This window comes from Haemaphysalis longicornis, unplaced genomic scaffold, assembly GCF_048455015.1.
Source record: "Haemaphysalis longicornis isolate Haplotype H1 unplaced genomic scaffold, Haemaphysalis longicornis Haplotype H1 scaffold_1, whole genome shotgun sequence".
NCBI lineage: Eukaryota > Metazoa > Arthropoda > Arachnida > Ixodida > Ixodidae > Haemaphysalis > Haemaphysalis longicornis.
Window position 1 is genome coordinate 465,855,642 of NW_027526203.1, and position 25,449 is coordinate 465,881,090.

General features: G+C 47.2%; 2 protein-coding genes across 7 annotated transcripts in view; one reads left to right on the forward strand and one right to left on the reverse strand.

Annotated features, from left to right (window-relative positions):
• Positions 1-1,358: 1,358 nt before the first annotated feature.
• On the reverse strand, positions 1,359-23,130 carry Bub3 (mitotic checkpoint protein Bub3). Of its 6 annotated transcripts, none has more exons than XM_077688085.1 (5): positions 22,875-23,130; positions 17,328-17,543; positions 12,587-12,814; positions 9,728-9,911; positions 1,359-1,810 (listed from the first exon to the last, which is right to left on the reverse strand). In XM_077688085.1, exons 1-5 carry the CDS (start codon positions 23,085-23,087, stop codon positions 1,431-1,433), a joined length of 1,221 nt encoding a protein of 406 aa, XP_077544211.1. In that variant the 5' UTR covers positions 23,088-23,130; the 3' UTR covers positions 1,359-1,430. The 6 variants fall into 6 exon arrangements, with proteins under 6 accessions (XP_077544211.1, XP_077544215.1, XP_077544216.1 ...); XM_077688089.1 differs by lacking the exon at positions 22,875-23,130 and adding an exon at positions 18,520-18,675; XM_077688090.1 differs by lacking the exon at positions 22,875-23,130 and adding an exon at positions 18,516-18,658.
• The window catches only part of LOC144156212 (rhotekin-2-like), a 182,622-nt gene continuing 175,951 nt past the window's right edge, over positions 18,779-25,449 (forward strand). The window contains exon 1 of the mRNA XM_077688092.1: positions 18,779-18,945. Coding sequence (XP_077544218.1) covers positions 18,808-18,945 — 138 coding nt within the window. The 5' untranslated portion in view covers positions 18,779-18,807. The remainder of the gene's footprint in view (positions 18,946-25,449) is intronic.

A 25,449-nucleotide genomic window follows, 5' to 3' on the forward strand; every position in this document is an offset into this window, starting at 1 on the left:
GTTATCAGCCCTCTACCCACTCGGTTTATCTGCCTTGCATCCAACTTTGTTTCCTTTCCTCTCTTTCATCCCGAGTCGTATTAAAGAACCACAGGGCAACTGTGGTTACTGTTGCCACAAATAGACAGTGACGAATCATCCTGTCATCCTATGATGACAGGATGATTAGTTAAGAACAGGCCTAACAGTTGTCATATGATTAATTGACAATGAACGAAAGGGCTGCATTTTCTATGCTCTAATGGAAGGTATGCACATTACACATTACTATTCCCTTTATTCGTTTTAGGATTGGTTCTTTGCTCTGTGTGCTCTTTTCGATAGAAGTGAGTTTCAGCAATGTGCTTGTTAGCTCCTGCAGAACAGGCTGCACTTGTTGGCCTAAATCGTCACATGGCTGCAGCCTGCGTGGTGACCAACATTTCGAGCACAATCGGCTGCGGCTTGGCTCAGCTAACCTTGGATATGCAAAGCAAAAGCTTGGCTTAGTCTGGCTGAGACTTGGTTTCACTTGGTTACACATTTGATTTAGCTGTACTGCTTACCACATCTCAAAGCCGTTCAGTTCCGTGCAACGCTCACAGAAGGAGGCCGGGCGGACGCGGCATTCATTCATGGCAAATGCACCATTCCTCTTCGCTGGGCGCAAGGCGAGCCACGTTGCCCAAAATGACCCAGCGCCACATGCATGCATGGGGTGGTCGGCTGCCTCGGCTGCAGTGGCGGCGGGCCTGGCAAATCACGGTGTGCTTTGAGGGGCGTGTCGCCAGGGGTGTGTCTCCAAGTAAAAGGTCACCTTGCGCATCCTCCACGAAATTGTTGGATGAAAGTAGTAAAGCTTTCATCCAGCAATTTCATCTAATGCAACATTTAAATTACTGAAATTTGGCTACTAATCCTTACTAATTACTCCAAAAACAAATGTTTTGCTGCAAGACATGCCATCAAACGAGTGCTGCATCATGCCAGTTTTGTTTTTCATACCAGTTTTGTTTTTTGGCTTAAAATTACACTTGCCCTATCGCCAGGTGTGAATAAACCACGTTTTTGTCCAGCTGCCGCTTACTGTTTCAATGAATGTCTTATATTAGCTCATGACAAATGGCCAGTAATGTGAAAAATTGAAGCTCATGTGCAGAAATACGCTAGCAGCCCTAGTGTTTGTCTGCAACGTACTATGCTGCATAAGGCTGTTGCTTAAATTTCCCAATGGAATGCTTGGTTACCCTGAATTGCAGTTTGGCGCAATCAGTTTCAAGACAAAAGTGTGCACTGGGACAAAAATGCAAAGCCCAACACAGCTGTATGACAGATCTGTTTATAAGCACAATAAGTGCTAGCAAAATGAAACAAGGAAAAAGTGCGTGGCACAGCTTTATTTGCAATCACTGGATGAAAATGGAAAAAACACATCACACAGGTCATTCAGGTCACTTGGGCTTGGTCTCCTGGTCTGTGACGCGGCGCACGAAGATGGCATCCTGAGGCTTGTTATCCAGGACACCCTGCTCAAAGAGGTAGGAAGAGCCGATGGCCAGGAGAGTGCCATCGTGGCTGAAGGCCAGTGATGAAATGCTAGAGGGGTACTTGTGGAACTGGCAGAGCCGCTTCTTGTTAAAGCCATCCCAGATGTTGACGTGGCCGTCACTCCCGCCAGTCGCAAAGGTGTTGTAAGTGTTGTGGAATGCGATGGCATTCACAGGGTAGATGAGCTCAATGCCATTACCATCCTTGGCCCGGTGACACTTGAAGGCATACTTCTTTTTCTGCACCTCGGGACTCGGATCGAGGTACTCGACAGCCACACGACCTGCAATGGGCCGCACACTGTGTTCTTCCCGTTGCAACCGTGGCCATTGAAGAGCCAGTCGTATATAATGAAACAAACACACGGGCACTGGACATGCCATCTCTGCCTTAAAAGTACACGCGAAATGGTATGACGATTAAGCCAGTGGCTAGACACATCAAAGTACTGGCACACAAACACACTTCAGCTGGAAAGAGAAAGCTGAACAAAAGCACAGGTTGGCACCACGTTTCATTTCATGGCTGGGCCTTGCAAAACACTAACAGCTAGTAAAGCACACCTGTAGCATTGCATGATTGGCGCAAAAGGATGCTAGATAACGACTATGTTTAGCAAGCCCAGAAAGTGTAGTTCAGTGCATGGGCCTTTCTTGCTTCCGACTAATCACAAGCACATAAATACTCTCTCCTTGGCCGTGACATGTGGAAAGGTATGCCGCTGGTCACACTCTGTACGAGGTGCAGGCGGCATTGTGAAGCACTGGCTTTACCTCGCCCAGCCATAGCTCTTGATCGGACTAGTCCAGCAGCAAGCAGGCCACAAGCTTGCTGCACTGCACATCGACGAGGGCCTACACCCTGAATGTGCATGCCTGCAACGCGGCAGAGGCGCTTCCATAGGAGATGATATGCACATGGTATTAAAACAACGAGTCGTGACTGAATGCAAATAACACCTGCTTTCTTTTGCTGCCTTCAACCATTTAAAAAGCACTAAATCAAAACACAAATTTGGCCCTACACATTCGTTAATTTTCCTGACTTTTTGCATACCCAGACGTGCCATCTTTTAGAAAGTAGCATGCATCGGGGTGCCTGGTGTAATCGCCGGTGTAAATGTCATTGCATGGAAAGCAATTGTTATCCTTTTAAAAGGACCTCAATAACTACTCCCTTGACCTTGCGGGCACTACATACTTCGTCTCTGAAGAAAAAGCACCTCTAAAGCCTGTTCTACATGGTGCAAATTTACCCATGAATTTGCAGCTGAGACACCATGCGTGCAGCAAAGTTTCAAAACAGTGCATAATTTTCGTAGCTTCGTAGCAATATTTTCATAGCTTCAGCAGCAACGCAAATAGATTGTTGTGCCGCACAAGCGGCACCACAGCTGCAAATTCACAGGTAAATTTGCACAATGTAGAACGGGGTTAAAGGAGCCATGAAGACAAAATACAAGTTTGGTTTATTAAAAAGACGGCTTAGTCCCGATAACAATGATACCAATATCATCGCAATCTTCGAACAAATAGCGGAGATATTAAGGAAAACGTGTGAAGCAGTCGCGACCCCCTACCCAATTTCCTGCAACTTTTTATGACGTCACGGAACCTTGTTTGTGCAACTGGCGGCCGCCTAACTGGCCTGTCGCGACGACACATGACTGGACGTCTGTAATGGGGCCTCTAGTTCCATTTGACCGCATCACTTGAAGGCTAACGTGCAGTTAACGCACTGAAAATTATGTTTTATTGTTGGCCCGTATGACGTCATTCTTGCTCATAACACGTCACTGTGGCGCAAAATTCGAAAGTTTTTAAATACTTCTTGCTTTTTTTTCATTAAAAAACATCTTTTGTGGCTGTAATGGGGCTGAGTGAGATACTGAATCCAGTTCTTTCAGATTAAACGAAGTTGTATTTTCTCTTCATGGCTCCTTTAAAGAAACAAAATGAGCACACAGGCAGACTGTACAGGCACTACCCCATTTTTCCAGTACCCATCCTATCTGTCATTGTGCTGCTTTGTTTGCTTTAGCGTTGCATTATTTTTGGAGACGCAAATTTACTGACTCACCCAACTTGCACTTCTGCGAGTACTTTCGCTACGGATTGGCTGTGCTGTTGCCGACAAATTACAATGTTTTTTACAAAAAAATAAACAATACTTAGCTATTATCACGCCTTCTACTGTGCTGCAAGCTTTGGGAGACTGCTGGTAATGTGTTTTGTTTTGTTGGTGCCATGCTGCAACTACTCATAGCTATGGTCATCTGCTACTGGAACTAAACATTTTGTACTCCATTTAATAAAACACACATATGCCGCTTTCTCAGAGCAAACTCAATGAAAAAAATGTTTTTGGCATTTCCCCGTGGTGTTAAGTTTCTTGCAAAATATCCTGAACCAAGGTCAAACAGGTATGCCATCAATTACAGTTCTCGAAAAAGCTGGCACTTGGTGCCACTATCGCTGCCCATCATTGCGGGGCCCCTTTAAAGGGACACTGAAGTGATATGTAAACATTGCGAGATTACTAGCGCAAATTGTAGTCCGGAGTCCCCAGGCCATGTTTCGACCACTCTGGGCGCGTTTACGCAATTTTATTTAGTAGAAAAATTAATTCGAAAATGCTGTCCTCCTCTCTTTACGCTCGCCCATTTTCTGTGGCGTTTTCGTGTGACGTCGGGAGGAGCCGAGCTCGCAATCCGCCTCTTTCACAACCCCACTGCGCATGCGCAATCCCCTAGCGGCCAAGTCCCTAAGCAGCCAGTAGGGGCAGCAGACGACATTCCCCACAGCTCCCGCACAAGCGGGAAGGGGTCGTGGTTGTATTTACATCGTTTGATTTTTTGTGTGTGCTCGTTGTGCGCGGAACAATGCCCACAACTTGTGCTGCGTTCCGCTGTAACTCGGAGTGCCGAAAAGGGAACGGTGTCGGCTTGTATCGCTTCCCGTCGGCCGCACGCGATCGGCTACGGCGGCTTGCGTCGCTCGCGTCGGCTCGGGTGTTGGGAACATATTTGATCGCTGCTATCTGTGCAACTGCGAATAACAATCCGCAACACAACTTTTCACTACACTATCATCCCCTTTCTCGCATGTGAAACTTTATTTGAGCTACAACTGCCGTTTGAGAGATCGGTGACCGAGACATCTGCGTAGCCTGTTTCGATGCTTCCGCGCAGGTATCGCCATCTCTGGGCCGCTCGGCGCAACGCGCGCCGCGGCGACCGGTCAGCGTATACGCTTGCATCGCGGCAGATATATCTGATCGCCGCTTTTAAAATAAGCCCTGACAACAATCCCTAGCACAATTTTTCACCACACTAACACCTACTTTCTCGCATGTGGAACTTTTTAGCGATCAGATTGATTCAGAAGAGCAGCGACAAGCGCGGTTGCTACCGTGGTCTGCGCCGGTTCGAGCCGCTGAGTGCGCCGAGCTGGCAGGCGCGGCCGGCGTGTGCGCGGACTGTTTCCGAAGGCAGAAAACGCTTCACGATTGCTTGCTTTATCCATTTCTTGCGAACAAAAGCGCAGAATCTACAAATTCAGCTCAGCGATCATCGTAGTTGACCGTGGAGCAAAAACAGTGGGCGGAGCGACGCCGACGACGCATCTCATGCGCGCATCGGGCCGTCTCAAATTCACGCGTACGACTAGTCGTGGCGACAGTCGTAACGATCAGTCGCATGCGAATCGCGTGTACCAATCGTACATGTGTCCAGCGCTTAAAGGCATTTTGCGAACTGCCGGCCTTTGTTGAGCTGGCAATCGCACTTCATGCCAGGCGACTCCAAGTACTGCTCGCTCTGCTACTCGGACGGCACACCGGGCACACGGATCTGTCCGAGATTTCTTTGCCAGCCCTCATTCAGTGATAAGAAGCCGCCTGGTATTATGTGATGACCTGGGGCTGTCATCTTAAGGCGTTATAACACCAACACAGAAGAAAAACTTCGGCTGCTCCTCGCCGTAATGTGGGATTGCCGTGCATACAACGAGAACGCAGCCGGAGGAAACGCCGGCAAACCCTACGGCTTCAACTTCCGCTAGGCACACTAGGTGGCAGCACACCGCAATGAAAGAGGCGGATTGGCTGCGCTACTGCACGGCTCCCCGGCCTTCAGACAGAGTCAGTCAGCCCAGCGTTTCGTCCGTTGGTCGCTGAAGGGTCGTTGCAATTCGTTCGCTCAGTTGAAACGAAGGCAGGACACGTTTGTGGATGGAAGAATGTGCCTTTCTTTACTTGGTTAGTTTGTACACTATCTAGCTCCAAGTGAAGGTCGCTTCACACAAGCGCTGCACAAGCGCACATGCGACGCTTTGCTGACTGGTACGCCAGTAGGAAAATATAAGGCCTCTTGAAGGCGGGAGAAGAGTCAGCGAAGTCAATACAGGTACTAAGGAAATAAAATCAACTGATATTTTTACCGTACAAAGTAAAACTAGGGTGCGGGAAGCACTTTTTTGTGCTGGGCGAACAAGCACAGCGGCCAGCAGCACGACTACGCATCTGCGAACGCTTTTCCGTCTAAGAAATGCAATTGCTAGACGTGAGATATTGTGGAAACTTGGGGGATGCTTTATGCACGAGCGCAAAACAACAAATAGTCACCTAAGCTGCTTGGAATGCTAAAACTAAATAAAAGTGTAAACTGGTTATACATTATATACCTTATATTTCCGACGGCGGCCGCAGTCGCCTGTGGCCGAGTGGTTTGGAGCGCTAGGTATATCAACGCAGATGTTTTGCAAGTCACAAGTTCAAATCCCCGCGGGTCCGTGCTTTTTTTTTTTTTTTTTTATAACTTAACTTTTTCGTTTTCCGCCGATGTTTTCTATGCTGAGTTCACTTTTTTTTGGGCCGCAACGTTCATTGCTCCACGAACTGGTTCCCAGAACGCGCGCAGGCTGGCACTGGCGCGCTAGCGAGTTCTCGTGGCGTGCTGTTGCCATAAGCACCGACTGCCTGCGGGCAGTGGGCACAGGCCAGAATCAACAGACCCTTGGCCTGGTGCGAACACGCTTTTTACGATACAGGCATGAGAGAGGCAAGCTCCAAATATAGGGGGAAAGCGCATGGCATTTGAGCGTCTCCGGGGACGCGGAGGGCGTTCATGCACTGCGTAGGCCTCGGCTAGTGAATGCTACGATTCCAAGCCGTCCTGGGAGGCTTATCTTATGCATTTTACAGCCGACAACATGGCAGAAGCGCGGTACGATGATTACTGAGATATTGAGAATGCCCATCCAACAACGCCATTGGTTGTGTTTTACAGAACCGAAACCGAAACTTGTTTGATTGCTACCCTTGGGCATCGTCCAATCACGGTGACCCCTCCTCCCAACGTCACAGCCTTAGTTGGTGCGGCCGCCGCAAACCGCGCATGATAGTTTTTCTTCTTTCGCGCTTTGTAAAATAATTACAGATTTGTCAACCGGATAAACGATGACAAGTGTGCTAATTTGAGCCAGTCTACGCAGTGCAAGCAAAAACGGGAGCTTGACAAATTCACTTCAGTGTCCCTTTAAATGCAGTGGCTGAGCATTAAACAAAGTTTAATATTGGCTTAGACCCCGCAGCCGATGACTGCAAACAAATTATTCTAGGTGTCCAAACAGTTCAACCGATACACAGCACTCGTGTATATCTGTAAGCTTCCTTTTTTTTTTGGTGTGCGATGAAAAAGAAACAGACGGGAAAAAGGAGGACAAATAATGGTTTCTACTTGGAAGGCAGCTTGTGCTGATAGTGGCTTGTTACTTCGAAACAAAGGGACTGAGAATTTGGAAACACAGAAGCAGCTATTTGGATGGCTTCCTGGGTCATAACATGGCAAGTTGACAAGCTGTCAGACACACTTCTTGAGATCAGGCACATTTCCTAGGCTTCCCGAGATCCACGAGTTACCAGGCAAAATGGTAAGCTATATCATGCAAGGCCACAAGGTCCATTTTCGGTTAGCACTTGCACTGACCGTAGCTCAGTCAACAAACAATGGGGCCGCGATGCTATATACCCTGTTTTTAAGCCATTCAACTACAGCATTTTTTGCTTCTTTGGCTAATTACGATCAAGCCCAAAACAATTTTCCCATGCTCTTGCAGACAACAAAATGTCACGTAAAATCAATCCCAAGTTTTCTCGCTGGTCAAAGGCTAGGTAGCAGACTTCAGGGCACCCAACCACGGCCTGTGTGCATCAATGGCATGTTGTGTACCAGGCTATTCCATGCAGTCAGTACTTTTGGCCTCCCTTTCTTGTGGACGTTCCCATGTCTTTGTGTATATTCATTGGCAGTCACATGTCAGGAGAGCGCAGCCTACAGTGTCCACATCCACATCACAGTGCAAATCATTCCTTCATGCTGAAATATGAAGTAGCTGGAAAAGCTGTTTAAATGCCATGAACACCACATTTGCTTGTGTGTGCATGCGGAAGCTTTGTTTCTGATTGTTATTCCTTTGCAGAGAGCATCTGGCTGCTAAGTTCCTGGTCGGCGTCATTCCTCTGTGGTGTCTCCCTTCACACACTGCTTGGAACACTAAACCCCACAACTCCATTTGTTTTCCAACTTGGTTATCACTTTATACAGTCGAATCCCGCTACAACGAAATTGACGGGACGTGCGAAAAATTTCGTTGAAGCGAAAATTCGTTGAGGCGAAATCTGCCCCAACACACCACGGAAAGGCCAGAAAAATAGCCCCGTACGTTTCCGCAACATTGGCAGCATAATACAATGTTTAGAAAAAGGAGTGACGCGCCATAACTCATGTTTATTCGGATAACAAACATACCAATGGTTATCTGTTTTTTCACTGCACCCAAAGAACGCGTTACGGAGGGGGGGTGAAGATATGCAGGCGCAAAACGTATCGCTGTACAACAAGGCGTCTCCACCGAGCTGATTACTTGCAGATAGCTGCTAGGCCGTCGGAAGCCCCCCTCTCGCTTGTGGCAGGAGCAGTGCCGTTATCTTATCCTCCGACAGGGCACGGCAGCTACTGACCTTGGCAGGCAAGACGCGCGCGCTTGCATTTAACATGACCGCGCGCTCACGACTAAGATAGGATGACTAGGCTTCAAGACCAAACACGCAAACATGACTTTTGCTCTTGGCTATGAAGAATGGTTGAAGGAAAACGGCAAGGACAGCTGCTCACAACGCATACATGACGGCACCGCGCCAGCAGCGGAGCACATTCGTGCAATTTCAACTGGATACGGATTGGCTGTAGCTCTGGGGCTCCGCCTTGGCGAAGCGGGCCTGCGCCTCGTGTAAAGACGGCCAGCCACATCGTTATCACCATCAAGCAATGGCGTGCGCCTGAGTTATTTTTTGTTTTGTTTTGGGTGGCGGTGTGGTCGCAACGCGCATGTTTTCGGTGAAACTAAGCGTCCTGAATGTATAAAAAGTTACAGATAGCTGGCGCTATGCTTATTTTATTGTAAAATAATTGTTCAAACCCAGCCCAAATCATCAAAAATTTCGTTGAAGCGAAAGCAAGCCTGACAAATGGTTCGTTGTGGCGAGGACTTTGTTGCATTCACTTCTATGGCTAGCTGACGGGGAATTGGAAATATTTCGTTGAAGCGGAAATTTCATTGAAGCGGCGTTCGTTGTAGTGGGGTTCGACTGTAGCTACCAATTCAGTTCACAAGCTGGTTCAATGCTCACCAACCATTATGCTACTTGGTTCAGCTGAACTGTAACTACACTAGAATGAAATGAAGCTGCCTGAGCCTAAACCTATACATTTTTTTTTTTTTGCTTGACACCTTGCTTCTATCACGGGCAACGCTGCAAGTAATTACAGGAACAGGACTTCATTATGCGGAGCACTGGCACTAAACTGCTCATCACCATACTGCTCAAATTCCCTGCACTAGAAGTTTTTCACTGACGGGAGGAGAATTAGGCCTGCCACCACCTCAGGCAGTGAAGTGGCATCTTCCGCAGTGCAACGAATGGTCCAGGAATGAAGGGAAAAATTGTGCACTTTTTTCTATCTGCAATGACTATGTTATTACTGACTGCAGAAACAAAAATTCCTTCAGGACGAGACAGCTCATACTGTGCCATACAGAACTGCGGGGCGGCCACTAGGCCCGAAGAAGAATTCATCGGCAGCGCTCTTTTCCCAAGCCGATAACGCATGCTCAGTGGCGTTTTAGGAGAATGGGCTGACCTTCGATGGAGCTGAGCACAAAGCCCTGCTGGTTGGGGAAGCAGCGGATGCAGCGCGTCTGGTACTTGAGGTTGGACTCGCGGCGCTGCTTCACGTAGCCCATGTTGCGCAGGTCCCACACGAGCACTTTCCGCTGAGCCGTGCCCACGACAAGCTTGTCGCCACACACCGCCATGGTGTACACCTGCACACGACAGATTGCAGGGTATGACTTGGCTGGGAGACCTACAACTGCCAGCCACCCTCACCATTACAATGGCAGTTCGCAATGACAGTTGTTCATGCTTTGCCCCCAAAAGCTAAACTCGCATAGAACCCCGGCTATAATGACAATGACGCATTTTTTTTCAATGAAAGAGCACACAACTTTATGGTGAAACCAAATCCTGATGTCCGTATCACTGACAGCAATTTAACTCAAAGGAGCACGTCCCCATCATGGAATTAGGCCTTCTTTTCCCAACATTAGGGATTTGTTTGGGCTGCATACTTACGCACCCTTACTTTTTATCAGTAGTGCAGAAGATGTAAAACTGTACTGCCAATGCAGATACAAAGGGCTAGTGAAGGGTATTTTATACTTTAGAGGCAGCAACGGCACTGCACTGATCACCTTTCTGCTTGACACAAGAAAAGAAAACTTCGGGCTTTGGCTGCCACGGTTACAAACTCTGTGTACGGTACTCATTACAATGCGCCCACATAGGGTATTGTGTTGTAAATGCATGCTGTGTTTGCTTAAATTGTTAAAATAACAGCGAGTAAAATGAGTTGTCGGGTCGATTTATTAAAACTTATTACAATACCTATGCCCAGTAGGAACACCAGCAATGACTGGGACGCCACCCAAAATTTTGATTGAAAATAACTGTACTTAAATACCACACCTGTTCTATGATGGCGCCCCGGTGGTCATTTCGCTCGCATTTCGTGAGCATGGCAGAGTTCGTGCTCCCAACTCTTCAAAAACAAATCCTGTCCTTATTCTAAATCATAAAAATGCAGCCAAAAGACTTATTTTTACAAAACCCTTCAGCTACACACGCTAGCCCACACTTCTGTGCTTCTTCCAACGCATTATTTGATCACCTTTGGCACAGCTGAGATTTACTTGCAAGGGGTGAGGGCAGGCTTGCAGCAAAGCTAAATAGAAACCCCAGCCAAGCGCAGTCGGCATGGCAGGGTGTGAAGGAAGCCTTGCCTAGTAACGGGCATTTATTGTGCCCCGAACACGGCAAGTGAAGACAGCAGTGTGCGCTTTCTAGGCCTTTCAGAGTGCCGGCTCAGTGATCAGGAAATTAAAAGGATGTAGAATGTGTGACAGGAGCCAACAGAAGCTAGAAGAAAAAATAAATAAGCAGTTTCTCTGCATATTTGTGTTTTTTTAGATCGATTTTGATGAAAAATATTTTTTTGCTACATTGAGGAGTTCATATAAAGATTCTACAGTAATTCCTTCTGGGAATGCCACTGTGAAAACAAGTGCTTGATATCATTACATGTTATGATATCTCATGGAATCAACATTTTTAAGGTTTTTTAAAATTCATTGTAAGTGTATCCACACACTTTCACACATACCAAGTATTCCTTGAAGATGTAAACATGATATGGGCAATCTGATAGGCAATAAAGAATAGCCTCTCAGTGGAGGCTGAGGAACAGGCCAGCAAGTTTCCTCCTTTAAGATGGGCACGACTGAAACATCGCTGCTGCAAACTAAGGGCGCAATACTTGACGAAATTTCCATTCCATTTAGACAGCCCTGCTGATAAGAAGTGTCGCCTGATGTACTGAATGAGCATGGGAATTGTACGTCGTTCAGTGAAGCCTTCGACTGGTTCAAGACCACATTAACAAGGATGCTAATTTCAATATAACAAGGATACATTCAAGGATAATTTCAATATTAACACCAAAAAGGTGTTCATGTTAAAAGTGTCACCCGGAAACAGTTGGTGGAATGCTTTTTAGACAACTCGTGAACAAATTTGTTGTACGCGTATTTTGATTCATGGTTCAGTGTCTGTTTTTTGTGCATGAGCAGCTACTTTGTTTTGTGCAGCTGTTTTGTGCATGAGCATGCTACTTTTTTTTCGCGTGTAGGTACTTCAGATTGTAAATAGGCCACTTTGAAGTGCTTATTAATGTAAACACACTGCCAACTGTCACGGTCGTCAGGCACCCTCAAACAGTATGCAACTGCTTTTCACCTGATGTAACCCCGATCTTGTGTTGAAAAAGAAACATTTGATTGATTGATTCCACGTTATCTTGATGAGGACCACATAACGAGCAATGCGGTCCCGCTTGCGGAGTGAGCCACTGGCTCTTGTGGCGCCGCAGTTTCACGCTACAATCGCAAGGGTTGCCTGTCAGATACCTAGAGTACTGCAAAAGCTGTGTCCCCCACCCAATGATCAGACAGATCACCCAGAAGAGTGCATTGCAGCTAGAGTAAAAACATGAGAATACTGGCAGGTGTAGAGCTGAGAATGCACAAGAAGATGCACACCACAAGCACCAGTGCAGGCTGCACGCTAGAATCACCACACTGTTAGGTGAACTGAACCCCCCCCTTACACACACACACCCCCTTCCAACCCAGACAACAGGAACAAGCATACATGGTTTCAGATCAAACACCTGCTCCACTGGTGTGCGCCTGTAATGATGTAGCTCTCCAAAGGCAATGAAGAGAACACATGTTGATTCCTGGAACCTGTTGACTGTCACGGGCCTCCCATGACACTATACTTGTGATGAAGCAAACACACTCTCGAGGTGGGACTGTTTCAAATTAATGGTAATAGTGATCCGGTTTAAACTCACGTGAACTTGAGCAATGCAGGCCCATACCTTTTCAGGCTGGGTGCACGACCCAGCACAAGTGGCCGCCCTCGGATCCCACAGCTTCACAGTGCAATCCCAGCTTCCAGTGATGACCACATTGGCCTCGGAGCAGTACTCCACACATCGCACGGTGTCATTGTGCGTGCCAACAATGGTCTCAGCGCTGCAGTTGAAGTCAAAAGAACGCACATGGAAGTCTTTGCCACCTCCGCCGCTCCAGGCATGCACAGCATCCTTAGAGAAAGAAGCAAAAAGAGAAGCCACCTTCAGTAGTTTGTCGAACACCTTCTTGCAAAACACACGATGCATTGAATCCACAACGAGCGTCTATCAGGGAAATGGGGACAGTGTAATAGTAACACTTATAACCTAGTCTTTGAAAATCCATCACTGTACAAGATACCATAAGCCATACAAATGCAACTTATCATTAGAGGCCGGGTTTTTAGGTATTAAAAAAGCACATTTTAGGTGCCAAAAACAGGCAGGCAAAACGTTTTAGGCTTCCAATGTCAGAAATATAGGCACCATAAATTTTTACATCATCATCAGCCTATTTACGCCCACTGCAGGGCAAAGGCCTCTCCCATGGATCTCCAACTATCCCGATTTATCACCGGGATAAATTATCCCGGGACCAATTTATCCCCGCAAAATTTTTACGTACATTGCAATTATTTCAAACGAAGACATGCATTACCTATATCTATGACACGAAAACCAAAATGTTATTGTTTATGATGGCACAAAGATGCTAACAGTTGAATATAACTGTTCAATGGACCATTGGCTTAATTTAACAAGCACAACGCTCACATTCATGTTCAATGGCCATTGCCGCTCTCTCACGCGTCGCATATAGTACAACAGGCTTAAAGAGGTATACTTGACGGCAGGGAATACTGATTTAATAAAGCTATATACTTGGGTACAAGCTAAGAACGGTGACAGCTCATGCAGCGTATCACTCTGCCGAAGCGACGGCCCCAGATATCAGCGCGAGCACGCGCTTTGGAAGGAGACTGCGCTAAATGCGTGACATCGCCTGCTTTTTCTCACCTAGGTTGTTTGTCTTCGTTGCAGTAATTTATAAGCAGATTAAGTCCAAAAAGTCACTGAAATGACTCGCCTCATGTTCAAAATACTCGCAGTAAGGCATTCTTTGCGCCGCACAGAAAGACAGCTGGCTGCGGAGATGAGGCGCTCTGGCAACTTGCGTTGTTGTTGTTCTCAATTTGTACCAGAGTATAGTTGATGTGTGCCTGATGCAATTCAATTACGATGTATGTTTCATACTGCTTCATACCTCCATTGGGTTAATGGTCTTCCTCTACTAGTAGTCTTATCTTTCTGCAGTCAATCTGTAACCATGCAGGACCACTCACTGGTTGTCAGCCCTACACATTACATGCCTAGCCCAAGTCTCCTACTAGTTAATTTGAGCTATGATGTCGCCCAGCCAAGTTTGTACTCTGATTAAAGCTTAACTTTGGGCTAGCTGGGTACTCATTGCTAGAAAAAAATCCCGGGCCATCTCCACTATCGTGAAACATGGGGAGGGGTGAAGCATGCGGTGTATAAGTGTATTCTTGGCTCCTTGGCGTTTTTGCCAATGGAGATGAAACCGTTGGGATGTAGAGGTATACAGCTTTGGGGGGTAGACAGCTTTGCTGTAAAAGTCTCGATTGATTGATTGTAGGGTTTAACGCGCCGACGCAACGCAGGCGATGAGGCGCGCCGTAGTGGAGGGCTCCGGACTAATTTTGACCACCTGGGGATCTTTAACGTGCGCCGAAATCTCGTACACACGGGCGTTTTTGCTTTTCGCCTCCATCAGAAAAGCAGCCGCCGCGGCCGGGAATCGAACCCGCGACCTCGTGCTCAGCAGCGCAACGCTGCTGTAAAAGTCTCGTCTTTGAAGCACGACGCTTTCTAGCGCGAGGCGTTAACGAGTCTCCCGGTGTTTTTTTAGCACGTGTTACGAAACGCTCCAGCGAGAGGCTTAACTCTTTCAGTATGGCGCCATAGGCCATTGGACGCTGGTGTCCGATGATTTCAAACGTCTCGCAAAAGCTAAAAACGGCGCCTGGTGGACAACTAACGCCATCTGGCGTATTTATTGACAACTCATTTCTTGATTTTATTATGTTTTGTTGATATTTCGCGTGCAGAGACCGCGCCAAGAGTGAAATTTGAACCCGCGGTAGCGGCGAGTTGTGTGAAAATGGCGTCCGCTGTATGTGGGCTGTATTTATAAACAAAACGGGCTCCCTATCTGACGACTGCGGCTTTACACATTGATGTGTAGGGTCTGGTATGGTATGGTATGGGGTATGCTAGGGATATTTTGCCAAATGCGCCGCGTCATATCGCGTTATCACCTTCATGATAGCCTGGCACTCGTGTCACATTACCGCTACGGAGCAATGCGAGACACTTCTCAATTTTTTTTTCCCTGGTTTTTTACCACTAAAGTGAAAAGGATTTTGTGTCAGAACACAAAAAAGTGTGCTTGGATGCATGACCGACTTACACTCGAGTGGCTTCGAGGAGTGGCACAGCTGTCAGTTCCGCTGGTTTGACGGGCCCACAAAAATACAAAACTAGGTGTACAGCGTTGATATATATATTGAATCATAGCCAAGTAATGTAGGAACAATTTGTATATCTTAGAATTCCTAAAATAATTTTTAGGCTCATTACAATCGCCTATATACGTTGCGTGTATAGTTTTTCGTGCATTTTTTTCTGATTATTCGACTAATAAACTGTAAGTAATTGTACCTTTCACAAAACTGCTGGTATGTGTTTGTAAGAGCAATCTATAAGCTACAATTACATGCATAGCAATGCTAAATGTGTCCACTAGCTCGAGAAAAAAATAGTTTTGTGGAAGCACTCAAAATCGCCCGTTTTTCTGCCGTAACGAAAGAGTTAAACGAGTGTCCCAGTGTCTTTTTAGCACGCATTACGCCCTAGTGCAGGGTGTAAACGAGTTTTCCGGTGTTTTTAGTACCAGGAATACATCAGACGACGATTACAACGCTGACAACGACAGGAGTCGCCAACAGCCCCAGCCCCTAAGGGGCTTCACCCCTAAAACAGCGCAAAAAACTGGGACGCAGTAGAATGACCACCACAAGCGCTTGTGGCTGTCTTTCTACTGCGTCCCAGTTTTCTGCGCTGTTTTATCTAGCAACTTTTCTCTGATATCGAATGCTCGTTTTATATCTCTAGGCAGTACTCCTATCACCTTTCTTTCCACTGCTCGGTGGGCTGACTTAAGTTTGCCTTTTAGGTGTTTCGTAAGGCACCAAGTTTCTGCCCCTAAAGTCACCACTGGCAGTACGCACTGGTTGTATACCTTTCTATTTAATGATAGAGGGAGCTTGCTGTTCATTATTTGAGAAGCTTTTATTCGTATTTATTTGAGCTTGCTCCCCCTACCAACTAACAACTTAACATAATTAGGTCCAAGTTAAGTCCATGTGCCGCACAGGATACAGTAGAGACAGTTCTTGACACAGCAATATAACATTTTGCACAAGGATATTTTTCCTGTAGAAACAAGAAGCGCTGCAGAATGTGATTTACCTTCTTTGGCGGATGAAGCTGGGTAATTCGCATGGTAGTAGCAGCGACAGGCATTCCCAGATGCATGGTTTATGTAATCACTGCTTGCCGTTCTCACGGATGGGCCGTGCCACCAGCTTTTTTGGCCGCTGTTTTCAGCTGAGGCTGCCCGTGACTGTACACCCGGGGGCCAAAAGTTTACAGGAGACGATTTAGTCTTTTGTTAACTTCTTTCCTCTCCGAGGGCCGACTATGCACTTTATTTGAATTTGTAAGCAAAGCACCACAGAGGTATTATCACCATGCGCTTAGTAGGAGCTTATCCCTCACTGAGCAGAGAAATTAATGTTTAAAGTTGAAATCGTGTCCTGTAAAATTTTAATCCTGGGTCTGCAGCTAGGGAAAATATTCCGGACAGAGCAAGTACGTGGCAAAAGCCACCACTGCGCACTTTGCGCCTGCTGGCGAGACCAACACGGCGCGCATGCGAGTCCCTCAATAGTCGCACGCATGCAAGCTTTCTCGCTTTCGGCAGCTGCGCTCCGATTGTCAGTAAGGCACCGCGGGGCGATGCCTCTGTACAACATATTGCTTTCGCCGTGATCAGTCTACAGCTAGATGGGCCAATTTACCGGCTTTTGTGCACGTGTTTTTCGTATTGTAACTATATTGTAACTAGTCATCCCTTGGAGAGGTTCTTTTATTATGTTTTGCTACAGCAGGCTAACCTTATGTTCTTCAAAAGGAGTAGTAAGTAACAAACAAACAACAGAAAGAAAACACCTTCAGTCATTAGTGCGCACGGAATGCTCTGAAGGAATCGCCTCGCAGCGTGTTGCTGACAATCAGAGCACGGCTGCCACAAATGAGAAAACGCGTGCCTGTGAGTACGCAAGGACATGCATGTGCACCACATCAGTCTCAACAGCAAGCGCTGTGCTCCCGAGTGCGCAGGTTGCCGCCACACGCTTGTGTGGACTGAAATATTGTACCCCCACCTCTACATGCAAGCAACAATGTCCTGCCTCCGCCAAGAGGGCAGCAGCCGGTTGTCAAGGAACCCTCAAGCTGTCACAGAATGGCTTTTACCTTGGCCACCTCCCACTTTTGCGGAAAACAAACAAATAAATAAAGAAAAGCTGCAGCCTTAGAAGTGCATGCCTTTTCAACCTACTTGAAATGAACAGTCCAGCACTGGCCCCTTGTGGTAGTATTTCAGGCGCATAGTGTTGCTGCAGACGTCATAAAGACGGACTGTGCGGTCCCAGGAAGAGACCAGCAGGAACTGGTTTGAGTTTGGACCAAACTGCAGCGACGAAATGCCATCGAGGGGGGGGTTTTGAAGCCGATACTCGTTCGGTGCTTCAGTCATTGCAACCTTCACGGGAACCTGTACAGCAGAGAGAGAACATTTCTAAATACACTAAAATATTATCCAGCAATTTTAATGCCTTTCAGCTGAACTGCTGGTTTAACTCGCTTTGCGTCAGGAAACGCCCACTAAAACGAATTCCCCTGATGCTTCGCTGTCATCAGAAGCAGCAAAGCTGAGCGCACTGAAAAACTCCCGATGGTAGAACGATCGCTGCGCCAAAGAGTGAAAAGCTGTCGAATAATGAGGCTAGACAGGATTTGACTGCAAAATGACGCCCGCGCACTGAAATTCCGCAATTTAAAAACGACGTTTCGCATAGCGCGATGGTACAGTGCAGATCAAGCTTGGGGGCGAAACCGCACGCACGAGAACGTCATTTACCCCCTACAAGTGTCTTGTAGAAGTGCAAGGGTGACAATCAAGCGGAGTTACGCAGACACAATCTACCGAGGTTCTCGGAAAGTAACAAGCCAACGCAAGGCAGGCCAGCATTGCCGCTGCAAGAGCTCAACTTGGGCAACAAAGCACCTCTAAACACTTGCTTGAGTCGGTCTTGTGCAATTCGCCGGTGGAAATCAATGCATCTGCACAAGTTTCACTGGCACTGCTACTAAAGACACGAACCGGACATTAGAAACGGCTGTCGCAGCCAGAGCCGGGACAACAGTTTCCACCAGTTTTGCCTAGTTCGCAAAAAGTCAGAGTCATACGCTTATGTTAAGGCACTTATAGAGGAATGCCTTAAATTCTGCGCCCCAGTAACAAGCACATAGCGATGACTTTAAGCGTTACAACTTGCTCACGTTGACGGGAGTCATCGAAAACAAGGGAGCGCGGGAGCGCGCGCCACATTCACTCCAGGTTTGAGCACAATGACTCCATTTACGCAACCTTTTTAAACTACATAGCAAGATTAAGGATACGCTAATGATCGTAAGCACCATTCATCAACCAAGGAGTGGAGTATGTACAACATTTCAAACGTACGTACAACGCCGGATAACCACAGAAAGGGAGAAGCAGCCAGCACCAGCGGCACCAGGCAACGCAACAGGATAACTAGTGGGACAGTTTTTTTTTTATGAAACACTCAAAAACTATAAAAATTACTTTAGCAACTTCAAAATTTATTTCACGAGTACCTGTCCGAATAGAAATTGTGGATGTTTTGGCTAATGTATATTCATCACGACCGGTCGTGATATATGTATTCATCCAGCGGCGCCAGGCCTTTGCAGTGGCCGTTTTTTTCCTGCTCTGCCATTTGAAAACGTCCAAGATGGCGCCAACATTTAAAACCTGCCGAAGAGATGCGCAACGTCAAGAAAGTTTCAACAACAACTTCGACTATCTCAGATTTTTGAGCGAGCCTCGGAAAGAAAGACTGCGGAGGAAGAGCACCTTTTCGAAACGAAAGGTAAGGCATACCGTTATCGGTAACCCACAAACCAACCATTGCGAACGGACCCAACACTGGTTAGCGCAACGGCCGCTTTAGCATACGGCCAGCTGTATGAAGTGAAAATGTAAGTTCTTATGCTTTGCTATTTTTTTCTGAAATATTTGAGGCTGTACGTTGTTTCATGATTCTGTATTATCAAACGAAAATTGATTCCAGGCGTTTTGCTTGAACACTCCTGCCATATTCCACACGCCGTTGCTACGGTGATCCAACTACGGGTAGCATAAACACCCCTCCCTCTTCGCTTCGACTCGTTTTGTTGGAACGAGCATGCTAAAGTTGTTTCAAGCGAAACGTAAGCTTATGTCGCCTGCCCTTGGGAAAGCACTGAGCCAGTCGAGATTATCTCAGAAGCTGCAGAATGTCCCAAAATCAATATGCATGCGCAGCCCTTCGAAATAGGAGTACAGAACGTTGAGAACGACCAACTCCTCGACGAAATATACAGTCAAAAGCTGTATGACAGTAAACATGGGAGCACGTGCAGCTCACTACATGGAGAGCGATCTAGCGACGGGCTGTTTAGTGGCCACACTACCTGATAGCGCTGAATCGCTCGTTTATCTGCGGCGGTAGTTACGTTACATCTAGAAGCCGTTGCAGCGAAGGTAGATCAGGCGCTTTTTATCAAGCAGCGAAAAGCAGTACGCATTTTTAAAAGGTTTCTTTTTCGCTGCCAGATTGGGTGATAAAGAGATCCTCACGCGCTGATATTTCCATATGCCGTGACAGAACTACCGCCGCAGACGATCCCGTGATCCACCACATTTTTTTTTTTTTTTTCAGGGTGCGCGTCCGCTGAACGTATGAACTGGGAGAGTGCCTCAGCCTCTCAACAGAGCGCTCTGAACATACGGAGCGGCACGCGGTCCCGTGTTCACTACCATAAAGCTTTTGACGGTACTCGTTTATGGAGCACCGCAGGTCAGAGGCAGACACACATATACGAATAGGTCGACACTAGTGTCACTAAATAAGGTTATTTAGTGACACTAGTCGACACCTTTCAGAAAAATAAAATAAATCCATTCAAATGTCCATGTGTAGACTGAAAGTGGGCCGCTTTTGTGATAGATCAAAATACGAACAACTTTCGTAACTTGCCCTTCTGCACATACGTGGCCCGTCGCCTGGATGTGCAGCATGTACTGAAAGCCACACACTCTGTTGTTCATATTTCAATGTATCACAATAGTACATCACACACTGTTTTTACCGGATGAACATACGTTTTTAATTAAAAGCTTTTCATCCTAACTTGCCAATGGTGAATTTTTAATGCTGGTCTTTTACCATTTGTTACCTCAAGTATGCACAGTTTTCTCATGTGCCGAGACCGTGACTGCCTTTGGGAAGGCAAGGAGCATGCGTTGAGGTTCCTGGTACCTTGCCCGCTCTTACCATTGTCCTTGTCATCTAACATTATAACCATCCCGCACATTTTAGATTATGTCCTTACACACCCATATATTCATCACATTCAAGCACTTGATGCTCATACCATCACCATAATACACATAAAACGATCATAGACAATTATTGACATAGCACTGCTTGGCATTTGTAGCCATTATGCCATAAAACTGCACATACAGAGGCAGACACCTCTTCATCCCTCATCCTTTTAATGCCACATTTTTTTTTTTGCATGTACATTAAGCTGGTGTGTAGTATCCTTTATCAGTTAACATGTACAGTATGTTGCAAAGAGAGATCCAGTTTTTGACAAATCGGTGGTCTGTTTGAATGTCACATGCTGCAAAAAAAAAAAAAAAAAAGAGGCAAACACTAAGCTGCAGACAGTGGTGGGGGGAAGGTGATGTGCTTTAGCTGCTTATTTTGAAATGACGCGTAATTCAGCTGCTCATAATGGCTCTCAACGTCACTTGTTCTCTGCCTGCATTTGTTAATGCAATACTCATACTGTCTAAATCTATGTTACAGTATCCCTGCTAATTGTCATTTAATAAATATTCCCTGTTTATGCGTAGTACTGTGTTTTCCTCATTAAGCTTCCAGAATAACCCCTGAAAAGTAACCGTTGACAAACCTTTTCCATAGCTAGAAACTACATTGGGAAAGGACAGGTTGCTGGTCAAAAGGCCTTCGCATTGGGTCAGTGATGGCGAGGACGAGGTGTGATTCCTGGTTGAGGCAGCTGTTTTTCTGATGGTGGAGAAAAACAAAACCACCCTGTGCATGAGCTTCTGGTGTGGACACCGAACTGAATTAAAGGCAACTAATTTGTCGCTGGTTTGTGGAATTTATTTAACCCACGTAATTCTTTATGTCACTACTTAGTGCAGATCTTTCTGTGCAGAGGAAAGAGTCCTAGGGTCTTCTTTTATTTGAAATGATGTTGCTGGCTGGATTGTGTAGTTTAGCCTATGTAACTCTGTCACCTGAGAAAAGGGTGCTAAAACCACACAACAAGGAAAAACGACAAGTTCTTCCTTGTGTCCAGTCTTTAGTGCTCTTTTCTTGAAGCTGCAGCGCACCAACTATCCCAACAGTGTATTTTATTGAATTTGTTACTATTTAAAGGGAAACTGAAATGAATTTCTTTTTCACTTTGACCCCTATGTAACACCCGTAAGGGCCTTTAGGGTAAATGAATAAAAAAAAAGTCTTATTTGTGGCCGCGTTGCGTAGTTCAAACCATGGAATTCATTATTTGGCTACTTAACGCAAAGGCAGTGGCCTTGTTTGCGGTCGGCAGCAAAAGGGAAAACACCATGCACCATTCGCGGTCACCGAATTAACTACGGTATTGCAATGACGTCATAATGGTTTACAGTGTGTTTTCACTCTACCTCAGCCTCCATAGTTTTGATTTTCATTTACTTCATGGTTAGTAACAACTTATTTGTTCACGCGCAGTTTGTCCAAAGTTGTTCGATATATGGAGTTGCGAAACTTCCTGCATGTCCTATGCATCAAATCGCAGCCCTTGGTTGGGAACAAACACGGGGAACCAGATTAGCCCAACTTCTGTCAAATGCTATGTAACTCCTTTTCCCCTCTCCGCTCCCACCCCTCCTGTGTGGCTCTTCTCGTGATGAATGAAGGGTTCTTTAATGCGATTCAATTTTTTGCCACTGCACCAGGGCGCATCCTGTTCTTTATGCTTTTTCTTGCTCGGTCTGGAGAAGCACGAGCGGGGGTGTGTGCTCTCACTTCGCACCTACTGGAGCCTTTCTGCACCGTTTTTAATGCGTCATTTTTTTTTTTTTTTTACTTGCTATCGTAACAGTCAACCCAAAGTGTGTTCCTAACTAAAAGAACGCGGGGACATCTGGTTAAGTATTTCCATTTTGCCTGAAATGTGTCTAAGGTTTTCTTTGTGCTAAATAATGACAAATGCCAGCGGTTTCAGAAGCTTCGAACAGTTCAGACTATATTGCTATAACTATTGGTTGGAAGGCTGAATCGAGAGACAGTCATATGTACAGACAGACCAATAGTTTCACGTTCGAGTAGCTCAAGGAAGACTGTCGTCTTTCAAAACTGTCAAATTCACCATCAAGCCGCGCCGCAACGAGACACTCGGCCACCAATGGCGAAAGACATTGTCTAATATGGCCGCGCCCAGGGCCCCGTCCTGTAAACGGTCTACATATATTCGTGCTCGTTTTGCCAATAAAACTAGTTGCTAGTCTGCGCCCGTTCTGTCTTGTTCACTGTCCTGCCTTTTACGCGCTCATTTCCCGTTCAAAATGCAACGCCAACTAACCCAACAACAGCATGATGTTCCGAACTACGACCACGTGTTTGCGAACGACCCAGTCCACAGGGGACAAAAGACTACGGCTACAAAATACTACAAACTACCGGAGCGTTGGCTTGGGCCATGGTTTTCCCTAGCCTATCGTAAGTGTGTTTACCTGCCGACGAGACATTTCAGGACGAGGATTCAAATGCACACATCCAGGAACGTGCACCCCTTGTCGGCAGTACGCAGTGCAGAACGGGTGCCCCTCCGTTTCCAAGTACAGCTTAGTGGTGAGCGGATCAGCCGCCGCCCAGGAGCACGCAGGGCAGGACTGAGACGGCGCCACTGAGTGGCACGCGGGGCAGAATGGTGGAGCGCGCGACATGATGGCACGTGGGACCCGCAGTACACGGCGATGGCCGATCTGCCGAGTTCGCGCCGGCTCGCGGAGGCGAGGGAAGAAAAAAAAAATAAAAGAAGCGTTTTTGAGTACGAGACTTCGGCGCTGATTAAAACGGGCGTCTTGAAACCGACAAAAATCACTGAATTGTGAGGGATATTTTCTGAAATGCGCACTCAAGTCGAGGGGAAGGGTGTACCTTTGGACCGTTACAAGTACTGGGTTTTTTACCCCAGGTATTAAAAAGTTACGAGAATGCGTCGACTTTGTCGCTCGGCCACAGAGCAAGAACAAGACGTGCGATAGGCATGCGCACTTCTCTGGCGTGGTTCTCCGGTTTCGCTGGCTTTTTTCCCATGACACTGAAGCGGGGCAGACGAGCCGTGGGTGCTTTAATCCGGATTTAGCAAGTGGTTCATCCTTTCTGCACCCTCTAAAGCGGAACACGAAAAAACCCTCTGTTGCAACGCGTTTTGACAGGGAAGCCATTGACAGCTGAAAGTTTAAAAGTGCCAAAGATCACGAAAGAAAGGAAGAAAACTGCGGTTATCGCGCGCAGATGAGAAATTAAAGACCATTGTTAAAGTAAGGAAATCGCACATCTCTACCGGAAAAATGGGCTCAAGCAGTGCCGTAGCCAGAATTTGTTTTCGGAGGGGGTTATGGGTTTTATCAAAGGGGTAGTTTTGCCGAAAGCAACAGTAAGTATTGCTTATGTGCTGCCTGGAAAAGATTTCGGGAGGGGTTCGAACCCCCCAACCCCCCCCCCCCCCCCCGCCCTCTGGCTACGGCCCTGGGCTCAAGCACTGCGAGCAGGTCTGTGTAGCACAACCTCGCAATAATAATTTTCTTTGTATCGATTACCTGTCGCGGTAGCTCAGTGGCTATGGCGTTGTGCTGCTGAGCACGAGGACGCGGGTTCGGTTCCCGGTCGCTTTTCTGATGGAGGCGGAAAGCGAAAACGCCCGTGTGTTCGAGATTTCGGCGCACGTTAAAGATCCCCAGGTGGTAAACAATTAATCCGGAGCCCTCCTCTACGGCGCTACGGCGCGCCTCATCGCCCGAGCAGCGTAGGCGCGTTAAACCCCACAGTGCACAATCAATCACTCAACCAACTAATATTTGTATCGATTATTAGTGTTATTTTAAAATGACTTTGTTGCTATATTACGGTACTTTCGCATCGGTCAGGTAACTGAAGTGGTCAGGAAAAATCGGGTAGAGTGGGAGTAAATTGTAAGGCGCGGGGTTATAAGTTTCTGGGGGGTGTATGTTGTTCCATAACCGTCTCGCGCGTGTCGCACTGCAGAAAAGCAGGCGTGGTGGAAACGGGGAAGTACTCTGGAATTGCGTGTTTAGCGATCCCTCACTTAAGCAGCTCCTTTGTTCTCCTCCCTTTTTAAACTCTGTACACTCGGGGTTCATTCTTCTTTTGGAGATAGTTTGCGGTGCCAGGTGGTTGGTGTGTTCATGCAACGTGGCTAACGCGTGTCCTTCGTCAGGATCCCGCTTCGCTAGCGAGGAAAGGGCCGTCATTAGAGAGTTTTAGCAGTCCGTCTGTACCGCCGTGTACGTAGTTACCGTGTTCACCGGGGCTCGTCTGGGCACTTGTACATTCGTCGCGGTAGGGGGATTAGTTCCGCGGGCCGGCCCTCGCCATGTCCGTGCATTCGCCATGGTGAGGTGCGCCTCCTCGCCCCTCCGCGTATGCGCAGCCGGGTCCCGGTAAACACAGTAACTACGTACACGGCGAAACAGGCGGACCCCTAAAACTCTACCCTGTCGCCTGCGTTACTAGAGATTTTTAGCACTCCGTATGCTCCGTGTTGTACGTGGTTACCGTGTTGACCGGGCCTCCCCCCCCCCCGTCCGGGCACTTACGCATTCGTCGCGGTAGGGGGTATTAGTTTCGTGAGACGGCCCTCACCATGTCCGCGCATTCGTCACGGTGTGGTGCCCCTCCTCTTCCTTCCCGCGCGCGCAGGCGCAGTCGGGTCCCGGTCAACACTGTAACTACGGAACAGACGGATCATGCGGAGTGCTAAAACTCTCTGTTTGGGAGCACGATGGGAATGCCGCACGAGCGGACCATTTTTGTTGTTGTTGCCTGAAGACACCCGCCTCGGAGGCTCAGTGGCTAAGGCGTTGTGCTGCTCAGGCCAAGGATGCGGGTTCGATTCCCGGCCGCGGCGGCCGCTCTTCTGATGGAGGCGAGAAGCGGAAACGCCCGTGTGTGCGAGATTTCTGCGCACGTTAAAGATCCCTAGGCGGTCAACAATTCATCCGGAGCCCTCCACTACGGCGCGCCTCATCGCCTCCGTTGCGTGGGTGCGTTAAACCTTATAAT

What these genes read in the sequence shown, in the direction of transcription:
- Bub3 (XM_077688085.1), bottom strand. Translation starts at nt 23,087, where the DNA reads ATGTCGCGCGCTCCACCATTCTGCCCCGCGTGCCACTCAGTGGCGCCG. An exon ending in CGTGCACCCAGCCTGAAAAG is followed by an intron (nt 9,912 to 12,586) that starts GTATGGGCCTGC and finishes TGTCGTGTGCAG; the next exon opens with GTGTACACCATGGCGGTGTG. An exon ending in TGTGCTCAGCTCCATCGAAG is followed by an intron (nt 1,811 to 9,727) that starts GTCAGCCCATTC and finishes GGCCCATTGCAG; the next exon opens with GTCGTGTGGCTGTCGAGTAC.